This window comes from Giraffa tippelskirchi, chromosome X (genome assembly GCF_054371585.1).
Source record: "Giraffa tippelskirchi isolate mGirTip1 chromosome X, T2T-mGirTip1v1.2.pri, whole genome shotgun sequence".
NCBI classification, from domain to species: Eukaryota; Metazoa; Chordata; class Mammalia; order Artiodactyla; family Giraffidae; genus Giraffa; species Giraffa tippelskirchi.
Window position 1 is genome coordinate 31,165,515 of NC_137289.1, and position 21,879 is coordinate 31,187,393.

The window sequence follows — 21,879 nt, forward strand, 5'->3', positions numbered from 1 at the left end:
TCTCACTTTTGGAGCTACAGTAAGCCCAAGTCTCTCTATCCTACAAGTCTTAAGGTTCTACCAAGGAATGTAGTATAATGAACTCTCAAAAAGTTAGGCATTCCAAGTCCTGAGGAAGAAAATGCCTAGTTTGTGTGAGCACAGACAGTGTAGCTGTAACAGAATAATGAGAAGTAATGAGGGTCCAGATTATGGAGGGCTCTATACGGATATTGGAATTACTTGGGTTTTACTTAACATGATATGGAAGGTATTGCAAAAAGGGTTTGGATGTGATCTATGAATTAACAGGATCACTCTCAACTGCTGTATTGCAAACAGACTGAAAGATATTAATAGCAATGCTGGAAGCAGGGAGATTAGTTATGAGGATATTGCAATAATCAAGGTGAGGGATCCTTAAAGCTCAAACTAAGGAGGAAGCAAGAGAGTTGAAGAGAAATAGATTAGGTTTTCATATTCATCTCATCACCAAATTCTGTACCATTTGTGCTATACTTTGTCACTCAGTAGTGTCTGACTCTATGCAACCTCATGGACTGTAGCCCACTAGGCTCCTCTGTCCATGGGGATTCTCCAGGCAAGAATACAGGAGTGGGTTGCCATGCCCTCCTCTGGGGGATCTTCCCAACCCAGGAATCAAACCCAGGTCTCCTGCATTGCAGGTGGATTCTTTACCATCTGAGCCATTTATGAAAGGCCAAACGGCATAACCAAGGACAACACTTTCACAATAACCTTCATCTTCTGATACAAAAAGCCACACCACCCCTTAAATGCTTGATTTTTTTATTCTCCACATTATAAAATCTTTGTTCTCCCTCAAACATCCATTAAGCATTTCCTAATTAAATAGTACATCAATGAACCACTGTCTAAATATTAACAGCACATTTGTTAGCTAACAGAAATTCAGGCAGGAAGTCAGAGAATACAAGATTTTTATTAAACTGCTACGGGATGGATACTGAAAGCTCAGCCAGGGCTATCACGGGGTTAAGGAAAAGGTGAATGAAAGGAAGAGGCACTAGTATGCAATTACTGTTGGTTTTCTTTAAAAATCCAGCACACTTGTATCTTCGTTATCTCACTAAGTCAGTTATGGGCTGTGGATTTTCATCACTACAGCAACTATAGTGAAGATACTGGTCTAATCCTAGACTACAATTCAAGTAAACATCAGGGAACTATGAGAAATGGTGGGCTTCCCATGTGGTGCAGTGGTAAATAATCTACCTTCCAATGGAGGAGACAGAAGAGACCTGAGTTGGATCCCTGGGGTGGGAAGATCCCCTGGAGTAGGAAATGGCAACCCACTCCAGTATTCTGGAAAACCCCATGGACGGAGGAGCCTGGTGGGCTACAATCCAGGAGATCACAAAGAGTCGGACATGACTGAGGGACTAAGGTCACACAGACACACATATCAGAAATTATATTAATGTGATAAACTAATTCAGATAATCTAATTCAGCTGATCTCTTCCAGGAACACTAACACAAGCTGCTCTGCTCGACTGTATGGAGGAGAAGAAAGAGAAAGAAAAGGAATGCGGAAATGCTTCTCTTCTGATATTAGCTAAATAATCTTTGTTTTGGATAACTAGAAAAGAAATCAAACTATAAATCACATACCAGTACTAAAAATACTTTTTTTAAAAAAGGTCAAAAGTTAACCACCAATGGTTCCATGTGGCCTGGAAGCATACTGTGTTTGGCCAAAATAGTAACTTAAAATTCAGGAGATGTCACATTAAAAATAAGGTCATTAGAGGACTTCCCTAGTGCTCCAGTGGCTAAGACTCCATGCTGCTAATGCAGGGGGCCTGGGTTCCATCCCTTATCAGGGAACTAAATCCCATGTACCACAGTTAAGACCCAATACAGCCAAATAAATAAAAAATTAAAATAATAAGGTCATTAACATCTTCTGTAATGCTAGAAGACTCAACTGTATAGGCTATATTCCCACAGGACCAAAAAATGAAGAGACATTAGTCAATCCCCAGCCTTCAAGTTGTATAGAAAAGCAGCTGCTACGTCGCGTCAGTCGTGTCCGACTCTGTGTGACCCCATGGACGGCAGCCCACCAGGCTCCCCCGTCCCTGGGATTCTCCAGGCAAGAACACTGGAGTGGGTTGCCATTTCCTTCTCCACAGAAAAGCAGCAGACCTATCTCAAATTCACAAGAGAAGTCAGGGATCTTGGTTTCAGTCACGGCTTCCCAATTAAATAGCACCACCTGTGGAAAACCAGTTACCTGCTCTGGGTCTCGGCTTCCCCAAATTAAAAAAAGGGGGGGGGGCTTGGACAAAACAACAACAACAACAACACCTCACTGCCACCTAGTCTATATTACCAGAAATGTTAAAGACTGCACAGAAAAACAACCAGGGAGAGGAAAGGGAATATTCAAAACACAGAACTGGGTGTTTGGGAAAAAAGAGAAAGAAAAAAGCCTACCAAAATCCAAACTTCATAACTTCAGAGGGATAAAGGTATACATGGTAAAACCACCAGGAAAATAGGAAGGAAATATCTGGAGAAGAAATGGCAACCCACTCCAGTATTCTTGCCTGGAATATCCCATGGACGGAAGAGCCTGATAGGCTACAGTCCATGGGGTCGCAGAGTCAGACACGACTAAGCGACTTGATTCTCATTGTTCTACAGCTTTGAATAGCTTGCTGCTGCGGCTAAGTTGCTTCAGTCATGTCCGACTCTGTGCGACGCCATAGACGGCAGCCCACGAGGCTCCTTCGTCCCTGGGATTCTCCAGGCAAGAATATTGGAGTGGGTTGCCATTTCCTTCTCCAGTGCATGAAAGGGAAAAGTGAAAGTGAAGTCGCTCAGTCGTGTGTGACTCTTCGCGACCCCATGGGCTGCAGCCTACCAGGCTCCTCCGTCCATGGGGTTTCCCAGGCAAGAGTGCTGGAGTGGGGTGCCATTGCCTTCTCCGAATTTAGGCCGCTGGAATACCTTATCAGATGGTAAAGAATTTTTAAATCCAAAGAATATGAAAGAAACAGAAAAGGAAAACATTGGGAAACTTTCTACATGAAAAAAGAAAACCAATATACTTAGAAATGTAAGCAAACATAAGAGGCAAGTGCAAAATGAGAAAACCACAAAAAAAAGAACAAAGCTTTATGTCCTACCTTCAACCTGATAGCATCTTCCTCCCTCAGTCCTCCACACAGGAAAGGCGGGGCTTAAATCTGACCCAGGAACCAGAGGGAAGCTGTTTAAGCTCGTGGACCTGGTAACCACGTGACAGAGCCGCACCAAACCAGAGGGCTGTTACTAAAAGCCTGAGTAACTACCCAATAGAAGTCACCTGCAAACTGAACCTGGGGTAGGAATGACCGAGGTTATTACCTAAATTTTTAGATGAGAAAATGCAGGCCCAGAACGGCTAAATGAGATTGCAAAGTCATAACACCTGGTAAGCGTTAAGCTAATTCTGGAATCCAGCTGGGGTTCTGCCTCAGCTGATCCATTTATGAAATGAAGACGTTGGATTAGACCCTTGGTTCTCCAAGTGCAGTGCCCAGACCAGCAGCATGAACCTCCCACGAGAAGTCCTTGGCAATGCAAATTCTCAGGTCTCCCCAGATCCAGAATCCTGATCTCTGGGGTGGGGCCCAGCAGTCTGTGGTCCCACAAGCCCTCTAGGTGCTTCCTATGTGCACCGAAGTTTGGAAAAACGCTGGATTCCAGGATGTCTAAGGTCCCTTCTAGACATTTTCCTGAATGTCTGAGCATTGACCTCCAGGCCATTTGGCACAAAATCACATTATTCTTAACCTACGACCAAAGAGTGGTATACAAAGGAAAAGTCTGATTGCAGTTTGTAATAGTGGGAATAAATGCCCCTCCCCCTTGGTGGAACTTACACCTATTGTATGTTAAAAGCTACCTGTGTATGTATACCTATTGTATGTTAAAAGCTACCTGATTCAGTTGCCTGTGGCATGCTGGCACTCCTAATCCAGGCCTTCGTCCTGGGGTCTGCTTAGAGAGGGGACCAATGAGCCCCTCCTCAAAACAAGCCGAGTGGAGGAGGGGCAGGGGGCGGGGCAAGGAAGAGATGGCCTGTCAATCACCTTTTTGCAGCAAATTCTCTTAGGCTTAGAGGCCCCCAGGACCAGTAGGAGAAACGTGCTGGAGGGAACAGCAGGGGCCAACCTTCCCTGAGCCTGGCTGCTCCCCTTTGACTTGCCCTGACCTTGGTCAGATTTCAATGCCAGCTCAAGGCCAGCTGACACGGAGGGAATCTCCTAGCCTGACAGTGAGGTCCTGCCCTGTGTTGGACTTTCCATCAGACTTCCCCTGCATAGACTTTCCATCCCAGGAAGGGGCTCTGCTCCTCGGCCATCCTTGCCTAATCCTGGTCACCCAGCAGGGGTGGCTGTCGCCTAGGCCAAAGCCCAGCAGCCTCCCTGGCAGCCCCCTGGCCCCACAGCCCCCTCACCCCAGCAGCCCCCTGGCGCCACACCCCCCTGGCCCCAGCAGCACCACTGAGGTCACCTTCACTGTTTGCTCTCACCTCTGCCCCCACTTCCCAGCCAGAGCTATTGAGGAGGTTTTATGTTTGATGAAAATGACACAAAACCAGCTCCACTGGCCCAACCAGAGCTTGTGCTGTGAAGGATGGAAGGGGAGGAGGGGAAGGTGGCAGTCGTGTCCAAGGGAGGGTGGAAGACTTTAAACATTTACCTTGATTTGGGGGAGGCAGCTCTTGAAGGTCAGAGGAGGGATCCCACCTTAAGGGGCCAGAAAGAAAGACTACGGTGCCTCGGGTTGCCCACCATCTTTCCCCACCCACACCCTCCTGGGCTCCTGTCTTAATGAGATGATGGAGGACACTTGAGCAACTTGGCTTCATAGTTCACCAGAGGAAGATAAAGGCCCTGAGGTGGGAAAGCAAAAGACCCTCAAGCTGTGCCCAGGAGACTCTCTTTTCTGTCACAGAGTCTGTGGCATGGAGACTAGAGTGTGCCACAAATGAGGGGGCCACTATGCTGTTGAGAACAGGAAGAAAGAACTGTTGAGGGGAGGCAAATTCCTCAGGGTTCCCAAGAAAGATGTGGTGCTTCAGTTGTAGAAGGTGTAAACTGTTTTCAGGACTTGATTAAATATCATTAAGCAACTTAATGCCCTCGGAAAATTCCAGTTAGAACAGGCAAAAACAAAATCTAAACATCATAAAGTAATTCATGATACTGAGAGAAAGTATGCCTCCATCAACCTGTATGATAAGAGATACAAAATCATCTTGTGAGCTTACAGATGATGAAAATAAATGGAAACCAGGTATTGCAGAGGCAGTTGTTGAGGAAATTAAAAAGACAAAACTTGAGGGAAAGTCTGAAGGTAAAAGCCACCCTGAAAGAATTCTTTATCTTGGCATGAAAGTTTTGAAGAAAGCAGAATTGCTCAGAAATGTGATTCAGAAAGTTGATGAGCCTATTTTAGCGCACCTGAAATACTTGTTCACAAGTTCTCAGATGCTGGAGAGCCTAAAAATTTCACAGTTGAATTTCTCCTAATCCAGTGACTATTTCTCAAATGAAGTGTTGACTAAAACATATCTAATAAAGTCATACGTGGATGATTTTGATCCTTCTTTTCTCATGGACCACAAATTATAGGCTGCATTGGGTGCTAAATACATTGGAAGAAGAATGTCACTCAGAATGCATTAAGGAACAGGATAGCAAAGGAAATGGAACTTCTAGAATAGGGTACAGAAAAACTTTCAAGGACTCATACTTCAGCTACTTTTGTATTCTGGAAATTCCTAAATTTAGAATACTAACTGGGGTTGGTACAGGTAAAATTCCTGAAGATCAACTGCAGTTCTTCTTTCATGAGTATACAAGATCAGTATTATACTCAACAGGACAAGACACACAGAATGATGACTATGACACAGGCAAAGAATCAAGTGAGAAGAAGCAAGGCAAGAGGAAGAAAATGGTTAACCAGAAGTGGAAGAAGAACCCTAAAATAAACACGACTTTGTTGAGTGCAAGCTGTAGTGAGCCAAAGGCATTATATATCATTAGAAAATAGCTTAAACGTACTCTGCACTGCTTATACCTTCTTTTTTAAAAAAAAATTTTCTAGGTAGCTAAATAAGCAGCTTTTAAAAGGTTTTAAAACCAGTGCTTTCTTCTTAGAATTTTAATGGTCTCCACTTTTCTGCCAGATACGTAATTTACTGCATCCTTGAACATCCATAGTTTTTTTCTCGTGAAGTACTTTTGTCATAGGTATACGCCTACAGCTGTAAAATATCAGAATCCTTAATGGAAACTAAGAGTGGTTTAGAAAGCCTTCCTGAGAAACCAATTGAAGTAGTTTTCAAATTAGCTTACATGACTTGTGCCTTCATCATCGTGCAGTAGAAATGTAATCTCTTGTACTCACTAGTACACAATGCACTTTTAACCTAACCATGTGCATGGTTAAGGGTTCCAGTAAAGCCACCTTCAATAACTGTCAGCTTATTTGAGGATCTTTGCATTGATGGTTAAATTAAAAGAAATTTAGAGACAAGTGATTCATCATTGGAATATTAATTAAGTCTTATCTTCATTTTATACTTAGCAGAGCAGTTTTTGTAGCACTCTACCTTGTAGGAATGCTACCTTTTCACCTTTTGGTAAACTTGTATCAGATTATTTTGTTGAAAGAAGGCTAAAATATCAAGGGGCAAGATGCTCTAGAGCTGTGGTCCCCAACGTTTTTGGCACCAGGGACAAGTTTCAAGGAAGACAATTTTTCCACGGACCAGGGAGGAAGGGAATGGTTTCAGGATGATTCCAGTGCATTGCATTTATTGTGCACTTTATTTCTATTTATTATTACATCAGCTCCACCTCAGATCATGAGGCACTAGATCCCGGAGGTTGGGGATGCCTGCTCTAGAGTCAGTCAGTCAGTTCAGTCACTCAGTCGTGTCTGACTCTTTGCGACCCCATGGACCGCAGCGTGCCAGGCCTCCCTATCCATCACCCGCTCCCGGAGCCTGCTCAGACTCAAGTGCATCGAGTCGGTGATGCCGTCCAGCCATCCCATCCTCTGCCTCATGCTCTAGGGCAGTGGGTTTCACAGCGCGGCTCCCGATGCAATGTCCACGTAGTGCAGGTGAGCCCAGCCCCGCACTGTGGCTAAGACGACAGAGGAAGAGGCTCACCTCCATCTAGGGTAAGACCAACCTTAATTCACCGGCTCGAAAGTGTTGTGGGGAAAGTGACCAGGACAGCAAGGGCTCATCTGGAGAGGAGACTAGAACTCCTTGGAGCTTGAGTCACATACCCCTCTGAGGATAATGATTTCATGGAGGTAGTAGAGAAAAGTGTAAGGCAAAAACTCATGACAGAAGAATACAGATACTGTGATGCCATTTATATAAAGGTTTAAAACATGCCAAAAGTGCTATGTGCTTTGGGATAGAAGTGTATATTTAACAACCTCTTTCGTTTCCCATAAATGTAGGCAAAGTACATGGGAATGAAACACCAAACTCATGACACCAGTTACAATTTGAGGAAAGGATGTGCAGACCTCCAAGTCCATTTCGATTGTTTTATTTCTTAAACTAAACAGAGATTACCTGGGCCCTAAGGAGGTTTCTATTAGTGCTCATACTAATATTGCTATAGTCTTACGTGTGACTTTAAGTAGTAAATGGGCCTAATCTCTAGAATTGGGGTAAGAAAGTGGGTGAAAGCCACTACTATTCAACATAGTTTTGGAAGTTTTGGCCACAGCAATCAGAGCTGAAAAAGAAATAAAAGGAATACAGATAGGAAAAGAAGAAGTAAAACTCTCACTGTTTGCAGATGACATGATCCTCTACATAGAAAACCCTAAAGACTCTACTAGAAAATTACTAGAGTTGATCAATGAATATAGTAAAGTTGCAGGATATAAAATTAACACACAGAAATCCCTTGCATTCCTATACTCCAATAATGAGAAAACAGAAAGAGAAATTAAGGAAACAATACCATTCACCATTGCATCAAAAAGAATAAAATACTTAGGAATATATCTACCTAAAGAAACAAAAGACTTATATATAGAAAACTATAAAACACTGATGAAAGAAATCAAAGAGGACACAAACAGATGGAGAAATATACCGTGTTCATGGATTGGAAGAATTAATATAGTGAAAATGAGTATTCTACCCAAAGCAATCTACAGATTCAATGCAATCCCTATCAAGCTACCAATGGTATTTTTCACAGAACTAGAACAAATCATCTCACAATTTGTATGGAAATATAAGAAACCTCGAATAGCCAAAGCAATCTTGAGGAAGAAGAATGGAACTGGAGGAATCAACCTGCCTGACTTCAGACTCTACTACAAAGCCACAGTCATCAAGACAGTATGGTACTGGCACAAAGATAGAAATATAGATCAATGGAACAAAATAGAAAGCCCAGAGATAAACCCACGCACATATGGACACCTTATCTTCGACAAAGGAGGCAAGAATATACAATGGAGAAAAGACAACCTCTTTAACAAGTGGTGCTGGGAAAACTGGTCAACCACTTGTAAAAGAATGAAACTAGAACACTTCCTAACACCGTACACAAAAATAAACTCAAAATGGATTAAAGATCTAAACGTAAGACCAGAAACAATAAAACTCCTAGAGGAAAACATAGGCAAAACACTCTCCGACATAAATCACAGCAGGATCCTCCATGACCCACCTCCCAGAATATTGGAAATAAAAGCAAAAATAAACAAATGGGACCTAATTAAAATTAAAAGCTTTTGCACAACAAAGGAAACTATAAACAAGGTGAAAAGACAGCCTTCAGAATGGGAGAAAATAATAGCAAATGAAGCAACAGACAAACAATTAATCTCAAAAATATACAAGCAACTTCTGCAGCTGAATTCCCGAAAAATAAATGACCCAATCAAAAAATGGGCCAAAGAACTAAACAGACATTTCTCCAAAGAAGACATACAGATGGCTAACAAACACATGAAAAGATGCTCAACATCACTCATTATTAGAGAAATGCAAATCAAAACCACAATGAGGTATCATTTCACACCAGTCAGAATGGCTGCTATCCAAAAGTCTACAAGCAATAAATGCTGGAGAGGGTGTGGAGAAAAGGGAACCCTCTTACACTGTTGGTGGGAATGCAAACTAGTACAGCCACTATGGAGAACAGTGTGGAGATTCCTTAAAAAACTGGGAATAGAACTGCCATATGACCCAGCAATCCCACTGCTGGGCATACACACCGAGGAAACCAGAATTGAAAGAGACGCGTGTACCCCAATGTTCATCGCAGCACTGTTGACAATAGCCAGGACATGGAAGCAACCTAGATGTCCATCAGCAGACGAATGGATAAGGAAGCTGTGGTACATATACACAATGGAATATTACTCAGCCATTAAAAAAAATACATTTGAACCGGTTCTACTGAGATGGATGAAACTGGAGCCCATTATACAGAGTGAAGTAAGCCAGAAAGAAAAACAACAATACAGTATACTAATGCATATATATGGAATCTGAAAGATGGTAACGATAACCCTATATGCGGGACAGAATGAGAGACACAGATGCATGGAACAATTTTATGGACTCTGAGGGAGAAGGTGAGGGTGGGACGTTCTGGGAGAATGGCATTGAGACATGTGTATTGTCATATGTGAAACAGAGCACCATTCCATGTTCGATGCATGTGACAAGGGCTCGGGGCCGGGGCAGTGGGATGATCCAGAGGGATGGGAGGGGGAGGGAGGTGGGTGGGGGGTTCGGGAAGGGGAACACATGTAAACCCATGGCTGATTCTTGTCAATGTATGGCAAAAACTATTACAATATTGTAAAGTAATTAGCCCCCAAGTAAAATAAATAAATTTATAAAAAAAAAAAAAAAAAGAAAGTGGGTGAAAGGTAGTTACTCAGAGAAAGGGAGTTTGGGGGGAAGGCCTTGTTCTACAATTAGTTAAGGTTACTTAGATACCCATTCAGGATGGCATTAACAGACTTCTCCAGTATGCTACAATGGCATACTTCACAAGCAGCCTCCCTACATCCCATCTCAAGACCCTCACTGTATGGAACCTCAAAGAATCTTCTTCACCTTTCTGTCTTAAAGTACCAAATACCTCCAGAGACAAGTTGACCTGAGGCAAAGCTATGAAAGTAGAACAAGACTTGCATCCCTAGATCCTTTGCCTCTTTTTTCAGTGACATCCTGTTAACTCTCAAGCAGTGGCCCCTGCTGTCCTTCTCAATTCCACCATTATCCCCAAGCACCTAGAATCAGGGTCACCGTCACTCCCCATATAGGCCTCCTTTCCCTGGAGCACCCCATGCTCCCAGATCTTTTCTTCATTCCTCTACTCATCTGCTGTCAAAATTCCTGTCCCAATGCCTCAAGACACTGCCTTGATGTAATACCTGGCTAATGATATAAAAGTAATAGTATTTTCAGGTAGGATGTGATACCATGTTAACTTACAATGTACTTGTCTCTGAAAGGTCCTATGAAATGATGCTAAGATAGGCAACTTCAGACCCTGTGGCAAAGTAGGAGAAGAAAATTTTAGAGGATTTTTAACTTACATTATGTAAAGAGACAGCAATTTAATATGTAACCTCTCGACCTCCAAAAGTTGAAATTTAGAATGAGCCAACCACAAAGAATCTGCCTGTAGTGCAGGAGACATGGGTTCGATCCCTGGGTTGGGAAGATCTGCTGGAGAAGGAAATTGCAACCCACTCCAGTATCCTTGCCTGGAAAATCTCATGGACAGAGGAGCCTGATGGGCTGCAGTCCATGGGGTCGCCAAGAGTCGGGCACGACTGAGTGACTAACACTAACCACAAAGCAAACAAAGATTAACACTGATGCAATTCTCTGCCATCTTATATATACTTTTAATGGCCAAATTAAAAGACTTTTTTTTTTTCTATGAACTTGTCCCCCTCAATCTAAAGATACTTATGTGTGTGTGTTAGTCACTCAGTCATGTCTGACTCTTTGCAACCTCATGGACTGTAGCCCACCAGGCTCCTCGGTCCATGGGATTCTCCGGGCAAGAATACTGGAGTGGGTTGCCATTTCCTCTTCCAGGGGATCTTCCCAAGCCAGCAATTGAACTTGGGTCTCCTGCATTGCAGGCAGATTTTGTACCATCCCTCTGGCAATATGAGATATACTGGTATATAGAGAAATTACCCAAACTTTACTGACATTCAAGGCTCAAATTTAATCTCACCCACTGAGGGCTCTCCAAATTCATAAATGTGATCCTACACATAGTAGCATTTGACTTTGTAACTTGTACAATTAACCAATATAGAGGAAGCAAGTTGTTTATAGTCATTTAACAAATGTTGAAGGGGCCTCCTCGGTGGCTCAAGGGTAAAGAATCCACTTGCCAATGCAGGGGATGTGGGTTCAATTACTGGTCCAGGAAACCTGTGTTCTAGAGTCCAGGAGCCACTACTGAGCCACATGCCTAGAGCCATGCTCCACAACAAGAGAAGCCGCCACAGTGAGAAGCCTGCACCCTGCAACTAGAGAGTAGACCCTGCTTGCTACAACTACAAAAAAACCCGTGCAGCAATGAAGACCCAGTGCAGGCATAAATAAATAAATCTTTAAAATAAATAAATAAATGTCTGAGTATTTTCTCTGTTTCAGATATCATTCTAGGTGTTTGGGGGACATAGTGAAGAAAACAGACAATAAGCCCTGCCTTTGTGGCACTTAAATCTTAGTGGTGGTTGGGGAGGCTGGGGAGTGAGAATAGGAGTAATAAAAACAAAGATAAAATGTATTAAATGGGAAAAGTTCAAAGCTATGAAGGAAATAGAAAGGGTGGTAATATAAGAGTGTTTGGGGTGGCAGTGGGTGACAAGTTGTAGTCAGGAACGATCCCCTGTGAGTGTTCTTTGACTAAAACCTGAATTCCAACGAGGAGGCAGACATAGAACAATTTGGGAGGAAGATTCCCATGAAAATTACTAAGAACATAAAAGTGGGGGAGGGGGCATTTCTTCTGTACAGAAGGCAAGCATTTACTGATTGAGAGTGGACAAGAGGACCAATTTAAAATTCTGCTTCCTCTGAATAAAAGGGCATGCTTAGAAGATGAGGAGACCTGGACAAACCTCACTAGTAACCCTTAATTCTGATAATGTTCATCGTATATTATCATGTTAAATATTCAAAAAAAAACCCTGTGGGGTGGTAATTATTCTCTTTGTTAAGATGAAACTAAGGACCATATGGAAAGTTTACCCTAAGCCACACAGCTATTAAAAACAAAGGGACAGAAAACTTAACATGGTCAAGAATATCTGTTTGCAATCAACAGCCAACTTCCTATTATTTAAGGGTTGGAGACTGGGAATCTCTAATCAAAGAGAAGAATTAACAACCATAGTTTCTTGCCAACTCGGAAAAATGAAACTGAACTATTTACTAAATAGCAGAGTGATCATTTCTAGATAGTGAGATTAAGGGTGATTTTTATTTTCTTAATCCAGGCTCTGTTCCTTACTGGCTGTGTATCCTTGAGAATGTTGCTAAACATCTCTGTTTTTGTTTCCTTATTTGCAAAAGATGGATAATAACAGTACTCACATCATAAGGCTGTTGCAAGGAGTAAATAAAATAATCTCTGTGTTTAAAATAGTGCCCAACCTATAAGTACTTAATAAATGCTAATGATTATCATTACCTCAATATAATTTTAATTTGAATTGTTTGAGCATACGTACTTATGTTCAAAAGCCATTTGTCCATATGTTTAAAAACCAATTTATCTATGATTTATCTACACATGTCTTTTGCTTATATTTCTATTATTATCTTATTTCTATCTATAATTATCTATTATTTATGGGCAAGATATGTGTGATTTTTTGATTCCCTCTTTAGTCTTATGTGTGTTATTAATCTGTTGTACAAAGAATATGTATTATTTTTATAAAGAAGAAAAGTGTGGGATACTAAAACTTGGCAGAAAGACCTTGGAGGGCTTTAGCAGAACTTTTCTTGACTCAACTCATTCCTAAAAGCACCAAAGCTCTTCTGCTAACTCTACCACCATCTCAATGGTTTTTTGCTTTGGAGGCCAACCTCCTTTTCAGGGCAAAGGGCAAACTCTTTACTGGAGCTTTCATGGCCTTATCTACTTTAAAGGCCCATCTACCACTCTGCTCTACATTCCTGCCATTTTACTCCCTGGATAGGTACACACCAACACACCTCTGCCACTGTTCAGTCTGCTTCCTTTACCTCTAGTAACCTCCCTGTCCCCTGCCTTTTTACTGCCATTTGAACTCCTAGCTTCAGGACCCCCTGAAGTGCCCCCTCTTGAACACTTTCCCAGGCACCAGCCCACCCCTTTCATCCACCAGCCATAGCTAATCATCCACTCTCCCATGCTTCCTTAACACTTTGTGCTCATCCTTGTTATAGCACTTGACAGTGTGTATCGTCATTGCCCAAGTATCTGTCTAACCCTCTAGATCATAAACCAGAACAAGCCATGGGTCTTAGATACCTGAGTCCCCAAGTCCTAACATAATTCCAGGTATATAGTAGGTGCTTATATGTGCTCAGTGAATGCTTAAATGACTAGGGTCTGGAGTGTTTGTCCTATAGCTTCAAGTGGACAGACTAGTTTTTCATGATCTGGAAAGACACTTGTATGATTTATCTTGTTTTGTTTGCTTTGTTTGGTAACATGCTATCTCCTCTAAAGTGAATAGTGATGGTCTTGTTGAAAGTTCTGAACAAAGAATGTACAGAGATAGGAGGAAGTAAAAGAAAGCATTAATACTCTGGTTTCATGGGTGGGGCGACTTCCCTGGTGGCTCAGATGGTAAAAAATAGGAGACCCTGATTCGATCCCTCAGTCAGGAAGATCCCCTGGAGAAGGGAATGGCAACCTACTCCAGTAGTCTTGGCTCGAAAATCCCATAGACAGAGGAGCCTGGTGGGCTACAGTCCATGGGGTCACAACTTCTATAGGGGGGGAAAAAAAACCTGTCTACCTGGGAGTATGTGCTTCTCTGCTAAAGAGGAGTGGAGGCAGCCCTGTCACAGCATGGGATAGGAAATGGAGGTGTCCTAATTAAGCACCTTCCTCACCCCAGGACCTCCATCACATCACCCAGGTCTGCCCTCTGGCCGGAAACAACATCTGCCTCCTTTTCCTACCCCTCAGTTCAGTTCAGTCGCTCAGTTGTGTCCGACTCTTTGCAACCCCATGGACTGCAGCACACCAGGCTTCCCTGTCCATCACCAACTCCTGGAGTTTACTCAAACTCATGTCCATTGAGTCAGTGATTCCATCCAACCATCTCATCCTCTGTCGTCCCTGTCTCCTCCTGCCTTCAATCTTTCCCAGCATCAGAGTCTTTTCAAATGAGTCAGTTCTTCACATCAGGTGGCCAAAGTATTGGAATTTCAGCTTCAACATCAGTCCTTCCAATGAATATTCAGGACTGATCTCCTTTAGGATGGACTGGTTGGATCTCCTTGCAGTCCAAGGGACTCTCAAGAGTCTTCTCCAATACCAAGGTTCAAAAGCATCAATTCTTTGGTGCTCAGCTTTCTTTATGGTCCAACTCTCACATCCATACATGACTACTGGAAAAACCACAGCTTTGACTTCCTAGCCCTAAAGTGAAAGTGAAAGTAAAGTCATGTCCAACTCTTTGCGACCCCATGGGCTGTAGCCTACTAGGCTCCTCCGCCCATGGGATTTTCCAGGCATGAGTACTGGAGTGGGTTGCCATTCCCTTCTCCAGGGGATCTTCCCAACCCAGGGATCAAACCCAGGTCTCCCGCACTGCAGACACCAGGCCGCAGGCTTTTTTACAGCCAGGGACTCACTGGGGTTTACAAGCACATTTTAACAAGGTCCACACAGAGACAACATCCTGTCTTTATTGTCCTTAGTTCAGGCCTGTTGCCCATCTTTTGGGTCCAACACCTCCCTCCTCTGAGAAGCCTTTTCTGAGAAAAAAATTTCAATGCCTTGAGTTCATGTACTACAGTGTAAAGATGGAAATGTTTTACACCGTCAGTGTCTTCCAGCTAAAGATCACAAAAACATGCCTGTAGTTGAGTGAGTTCAGTTTACTATTCATTGCAGTAAGGGAGAACACACATCATGGAGGAACCATGTAATGTCTTAACAAGTATCAGAAAGAACCTGTTACAGAGGTTGGGGTTTGGTTGAGTTATTTTGGGAAGTTTTTCCTTCAAGGAAACAGGGGTTTGCTCTAGATTAGATGTCTTTAGGTAGCTGAGGCAATTCTCTGATTGGTATTTGAATAAATCTTACCTGTAGGGAGAGGAGACTAGAACCAGGATAAAGATGTAATTGGTAAAGAAGTTGTAGACATTCATTTTAGCCAAGAGAAGGGGATGTTTAGTAATGTATGACCTTGTTTTTGGTCCTATTTGGTCTCAGAGTGACCATGTCTGATGTTGATGTTCTATGACACTGTTCTATGACAAGTCCAATAGGAAATAAGATGGCCAAAGCTGATGTGTGAGGTATGTTTCAATTCCAGATTAGAGGTCAGGAGATAGGTCCTAGTCCTGGCTCTTCTACTAACTGGCATGACTTTGGGGGAGCCAGTTAGCAGCTCTAAACCTTAGTTTCCCCATTTAAAAAAGAATGGTCTTAGATTCCATATCTAAAGGCCTTTCCAGCCCTGAAACTCTAGGAGAATGTGTGTTTCTCTTGTATCTCTTCTGTCTTTATAGAAAATGCTAAAGGGGACTTGGCCACACATCCTTACGTGTGTGAGTGCTAAGTTGCTTCAGTTGTGTCTGACTCTATGTGACCCTATGGACTACAGTCCCCCAGGCTCCTCTGTCCATAGAATTCTCCAGGCAAGAATACTGGAATGGATTGCCATGCCCTCCTCCACGGAATCTTCCCAACCCAGGGATTGAATCCAAGTCTCTTACATCTCCTACATTGGAAGGCAGGTTCTTTACCATTAGTGCCACCCCGGAAGCCCACACATCCTTACAGAGGGGAATTAATACATAACAAATGGTATTATAGGTGAGCTGTTTAAAAATCAACTGAGATTTTAATCTTAACACTATGAGTCATTATTGATTCCAAATTAAAGAGTTAAATGTAAACATTCAGAAGATCTCCAAAAAGAAGAAAGTATAAAATTCATTTTGGGATGAGAAAAGGTTTGCAAATTTATGATGTTAAAACCAAGAAAAAAGAAAATATTATTAGATTTTACAACATAAAAATGAAAAACTACATACTTAGAAATATTAACCAACTTAGAAGGCAAAATCAAACTAAAAAAACATTTTCAACAAATGCTCAGTATCCTAAATATAATTTCATCTTGTTCCATCTACCTAACTCATATCTTGATTGAACTCCACCTATACAGATGATAAAACTGAAGCCTAGAAATGATAAGTAACTGTTCCAAGATCACTTAGGGCAGCAAATGTTAAACCAACTCAGACCTCAGATTGGGATTCTGCCTCTTTTTTGCTGTCTTTATAATGAGAATTTTGGATTAGAGATTATTGACATTGCCTTCCAAATTTAAACCAATGATTTACAGCAACACCATGCTCCATTCCTGAGGTGAGACAGAGGAAAAACAAAAACACTGAAATTTGGTTGGATTAATGAAAGGAAAAAAAAATCCCTCTTTACAATTATGAGACTTATTAGTATTTTTCCTAAATGTAACATCCAGATGTAATTTGCTATGTCTTTTTCAAAAAATATTTTTAGTGCTACAAAACTTTTTTTACAGAATGACTGTAAAGGCAGTTAATTTCTGTATAATTTTCAAAATTACACGTGAGGTCTTGACTAAGTGGATCTTGAGATCAATAAAAAGTCTGGGATGGTTGCCTCTGAAACATCCTAGGAAGACGGCCCTTTTAATGTGTCATGCTTAGCTCTTAGAAGATGACCTGATCCTTTAAAGAAACCTCTCTTTTTTTATTCAGTCTTCAAAGCTTTAAGTGAATTTGTCTGGGTTCATTATACACCTTCTAGCTCCTAACTTCTTCAACATTCAGTTGACTGCATTCATTTCAATTTGCCTACTCTTTTCCAACTATTTTTAACCAAGTTAAATCGTCCAAATTCTCTTTCTCTTCTTGGGAGGTTTTTAGTACTGCTAACATCTGAGATATACAACATTTTTATGACCCTGTCTCTATTCACATGAGCCATTACCAGGTGAAAATTCCCAGGTGGGAAATTTCTCACAGTTCACATGGCCCAGGATGCCTTCATAAATAATTTTCTGCACAGCCACATAAAGGACATGAGCCTAGAAGACCTCAACGCACGTCAGAACCCTAAGGCGTCAAAGAACAAGTAGCCAATTGTGAGCAATTTGACAACCAAGGGCCTTGGCTGTTCATTGGACATAGAGCACATCAATCCTTGTTTGTCAGCAAATGAGCCCAAAGCTTGTGACGAGGAGGCACGTGCCACGGCCTACTCTTCTGGCCCCGCCCCTCAACTGCCGCCTGGCTTCGCTGCCTGAGGCCCGGCTTCCGGGGGACGCTTCCGCCGTTGGCCACCTACCCTCCCGGCCGTGGGGCCTCCTCTGTGGTCCCTTCAGTGACTGCCTCGTTCCATCTCACTGCCCTCAGCTTCCTCTCAGGGCAGCCACTTCGGGTGCCACAACCTGCACCATTGCCGTCATCGCCTGCCCGGCTGAGGTAACTGCCCGCTGCCATGTTTGCCACGGGGGATGGAGATCCGGGCCCTGGCGAGCAGGAAGGCCCCGCAGGGGCGGCAGGGGCACAGGCCGGTGTGGACGGCAACGACACCATGCCTGAGGCTGAGGCGGGTGGAGTCGTGGGGGCCTCAGCAGGCCCGAGGGAGGTGGCCCTGGAGGGCGGAAATGCCGAGGAGGACTCGGACATCGGGCCGGCCGAGGAGGGGGAGGAGGAGGAGCAGGAGCAGGCGCAGGCGCAGGCGCAGGCCATGGGCCACATGGTAGACGCGCGCCGTTTCCCCATGGCTGGCTTCCGCTTAACGTTCCTGGATCTGTTGCGCTCGATGATGAACCGTTTGCACTACAACAACCACGTCCTCATCCGGCCGAATGACCCCGATGTGTCCGTCTGGCGCCGGACCCGGCAGCGCCGGACCCAGCAGCGCGTGTCCGACCATGGCTCAGCCACCGGGGTCGGGCCCCCTGAGGTCCAGGTGCTGTCGGATGGGCTAGGAGAGGGGCCGGTGGAGCAGGCGGAGGAACCCCAGGAGGCCAAGGATGCCCAGGAGGCTGAGGAAGCAGAGGAGGCCTCTTTATGGGAGACACCCACTGAGTCGTCTGAGTCCAGCTTGTGGGAGGTGGCGCAGGAGCCGGCCGCCCCTGGGGGTGAGTCTTCAAGGGGCGGGGGGGAGTTGGGGGGGGACGGAGACACTGGCAGCTGCAAGCTGGGTCTGGGGACCAGGGATCCAGAGAAGGGCGCAGGCTCGGAGGGGGCAGGCTCAGAGGGGGCAGGCTCAGAGGGGGCAGGCTCAAAGAGGGGGGCCTCAGGAGGGGAGGCCGGGAGTCAGGGCCTCCTTGAGTCGAAGGCCAGAGGGGCCCAGTAGAAGCCCAACTCCATAACGACTTCTTTGGTTTGGGGGGAAAATAAGCTGCCCTCTGCCAACCCTGGTAAGAGGCCTGAGATGATCGGTGTCAATTATGAGCCCACAGGTGAAGGTCAGTGGAGGCAGGTGTTCGCGAGGGAGCTTGAGAGGACATGGAAGAGAACAAGCAAATGACATACCTCATATTTGGTTCATGGCTTTTAAAAATGGCAAGATTCTTGGAAAGTTGATCCCAAAACATTATGAACTCATACAGGAGCACTTGGTCAAAATGAAATATTCAGAGGATTGAGGAACTAATGAGCTTCCCCATGGAATTTGTTACTGAGGCAAAACATATTTTAGCGAGAAAGTTCTGACCAAAACATCCAGAATGTATCAGACCCAGAGGATTCTGATCCTTGACCAGAAGTAATCAGTAGCACAGGGTGACAGATTTACTAGAAAAGAAGAAATAATGTCATTGTGAAAATTATCAAGCAGCAGCAAAGTGAGGGCCATGGAAGTGTTGTATCCACCAGAATAAAGGCCCCCGGTTACTCTTTTCTTAGTTGCTTCTGTCCTCCTGCTTCTCCTAAGGGTAGAGTACTGGATGTCTTGCTATTCCTTTTGAGTTGGAATTTTTTTTTCTGTGAATGTATGGTCCCAAAGTCTATTATTCTTCTCTAAAGAAACAACTGAATGCCAGGATGAGAACTCCAAAGAAGAGGCTCAGGGCACCAGAAGTGAGGGGAAAGAAGAGAAGTATAACAAAAAAGAAGAACCAGAAAAGGATTTGGACCCAGCAAAGGACAGGCCCAAAAAGTCCAGGTATCTGTGTATAGCTTTGAAAATAACCCAGCTATTCCCAGGCATTTACCAATATTGTTTTTGCTTTTTAATTCTCCCAGTAAATTAAGAAAAAGTTTGTTTAAAATTAGTTGAACAACTCAAATTTACCTAATGTTTATAGAACATTCCTGCACCCAGTAATATAAAGAGCATGAAGTGAAATATACTTCATGGCTTCTCATTTGTTCTTATGAGGTCTTTTGTCCTCTATCTGTAAGACTACTGCTGCTGCTGCTGCTAAGTTGCTTCAGTTGTGTCTGACTCTGCGTGACCCCGTAGACAGCAGCCCACTAGGCTCCCCCATCCCTGGGATTCTCCAGGCAGACACTGGACTGGGTTGCCATTTCCTTCTCCAATGCATGAAAGTGAAAAGTGAAAGTGAAGTCGCTCAGTCGTGTCCAACTCTTAGCGACCCCATGGACTGTAGCCTACCAGGCTCCTCCATCCATGGGATTTTCCAGGCAAGAGTACTGGAGTGGGGTGCCATTGCCTTCTCCAGTAAGACTACTAACAAGCTGTTAATGTATCAGTACCTAAGACCAGTATTTCTTTAGAAAACAGTGACTAGAAGCAACAGCAGCTGGACTGTGCACTAGTGGGGCCTTCATTTCTTTACCACAGAAGTGCAGTCTCCTGCACTAAGAGATGACGCCTTTTAGAATGTAACTACTTACAAATAGCAAAAAGTTCAGAATTTCAAGGAGGACCACATTTAGTGATTAATACTTAAAACATTTGTTCGGTTGTAGATTTTTGTATTTTATGTGACAATCAAAAGAAACAGTCATAGTATGACTATTGTTTATCACTGAGTCGGTAGTGAAGGTATAAGATATATCTTGTCTTTAATGATTAACATTTTTTCCCTCATTTTCATAGTGGTGTGTTTCATAATAACAGCCTTTTTCTCATATGGTGGATATGGAAACCGAGGGTCTGGGAGGGTAAGGAAGTATCATCTGTGGAGTGAGCACAGGCTTTTAAGGTAGAAAGAGTGATTTAAGTCCCAGACTAGCCTCTCAAAGGAAGGGGAAAAAAAGCATTTATGGTGTTGGGCAAGAGGGAGACAAGGTTGGTAGGATCACGTGATTGAAGCCATTGGGTTGTATATGCACCCAATATTCAGGGTGCAGGCTACAAGAGGAAAATGTGTTTTTCTTCTCTCCTTGTTGAGATACAACCCTCAGATGCAGCAGATATACATAAGGCTGACTGTTTTCTTAGATTTAGAAAGTCTCTGGTGCTGGCTAATGCTGTATAATTGTTCATTTTCTCTCTTTTCTTCCTGCAGTTTGGAAGACTAGAAAGAAGACAAAGAAAGAAGAAAGGATTCACTGTTCACTATTTTTAGATTTTTCAGAAGCCCATAGAAATGTTATTAACATTGATTTCATTCCAAAATTCATCACCCAAAAAGCAACTGTCTAATAATATCTGATAAAAATCCAATACCTAATTGGCTTTTATCTTTTACAGATAGTTTTAACTAGAACAAATGCTGTCAAATATAAGTTTTATTTATTTTTTTTTTTTTTACGGTTTAATAGTTTTATTAGGACATTCTAGTGTAGACAACTCAGGACAAATATAAGTTTTAAAGTAGTAAACTGAAATGTAGACAGATTTATGTATATAAATAATCCTGATTTAAATATCTTTAACAATGAGAAGCCGTTTTACATCATTGGAAGGCATCACATTCTACCATTTGATAAGTCTGTTTTAAATTCTTTTATTGCTGCCCAAAATAAAATTTGTATTTAAAACAATTTTGTAAAGACAGAAATGGAGGTCAAGGCTTTGGATCTGAACTTGTTTACTGTACTAGTCACTAGCCATGTGTGGCTGCTGAGCATTCAAAATGTGGCTAATCTGAGTTGAGATGTGCTACAAATAACTAATTACATGTTGAAATGATAATCTAGTATTAAATATAGCATTAAAATTACTTTCTCCAGTTTCTTTTTACTTTTTTAAAAATTTACTTTTACTTTTGGCAGCACTGGTCTTCATTGCTACACGTGGGCTTTCTCTAGTTACGGTGCACAGGCTTCTCATTGAGGTGGCTTCTCTTGTGGAGCATGAGCTCTAGGGCAAATGGGCTTCAGGAGTTGCAGCACATGGGCTTAGTTGCCCCTCAGCATGTGGGATTTTCCTGTACCAGGGATTGAACCTGTGTCTCCTGCACTGCAAGGCGGATTCTTAACCACTGGACCACCAGGGATGCCCTCTTTTAACTTTTTAAATGTGGCTGCTAGAACATTTAAAATTACACATGACTTGTGTTATATGTGTACTTCATAGTACTGCTGGGTGCTTTTGAAGGAAACCTGATGGATGGTCCACCTTGCCTGGAGGCCAGATGGTACTGCTGAGCCTGAGCCCAGACACTGATTTGG

General features: G+C 43.0%; 1 protein-coding gene across 1 annotated transcript; it reads left to right on the plus strand.

Moving 5' to 3' along the window:
• The first annotated feature begins 17,600 nt into the window (after positions 1 to 17,600).
• On the plus strand, positions 17,601 to 21,428 carry LOC145536195 (uncharacterized). Its single transcript, XM_081565015.1, has 3 exons — positions 17,601 to 18,431; positions 19,321 to 19,459; positions 20,772 to 21,428. Exons 1-3 carry the CDS (start codon positions 17,783 to 17,785, stop codon positions 20,782 to 20,784), a joined length of 801 nt encoding a protein of 266 aa, XP_081421141.1. The 5' UTR covers positions 17,601 to 17,782; the 3' UTR covers positions 20,785 to 21,428.
• Positions 21,429 to 21,879: the final 451 nt, after the last annotated feature.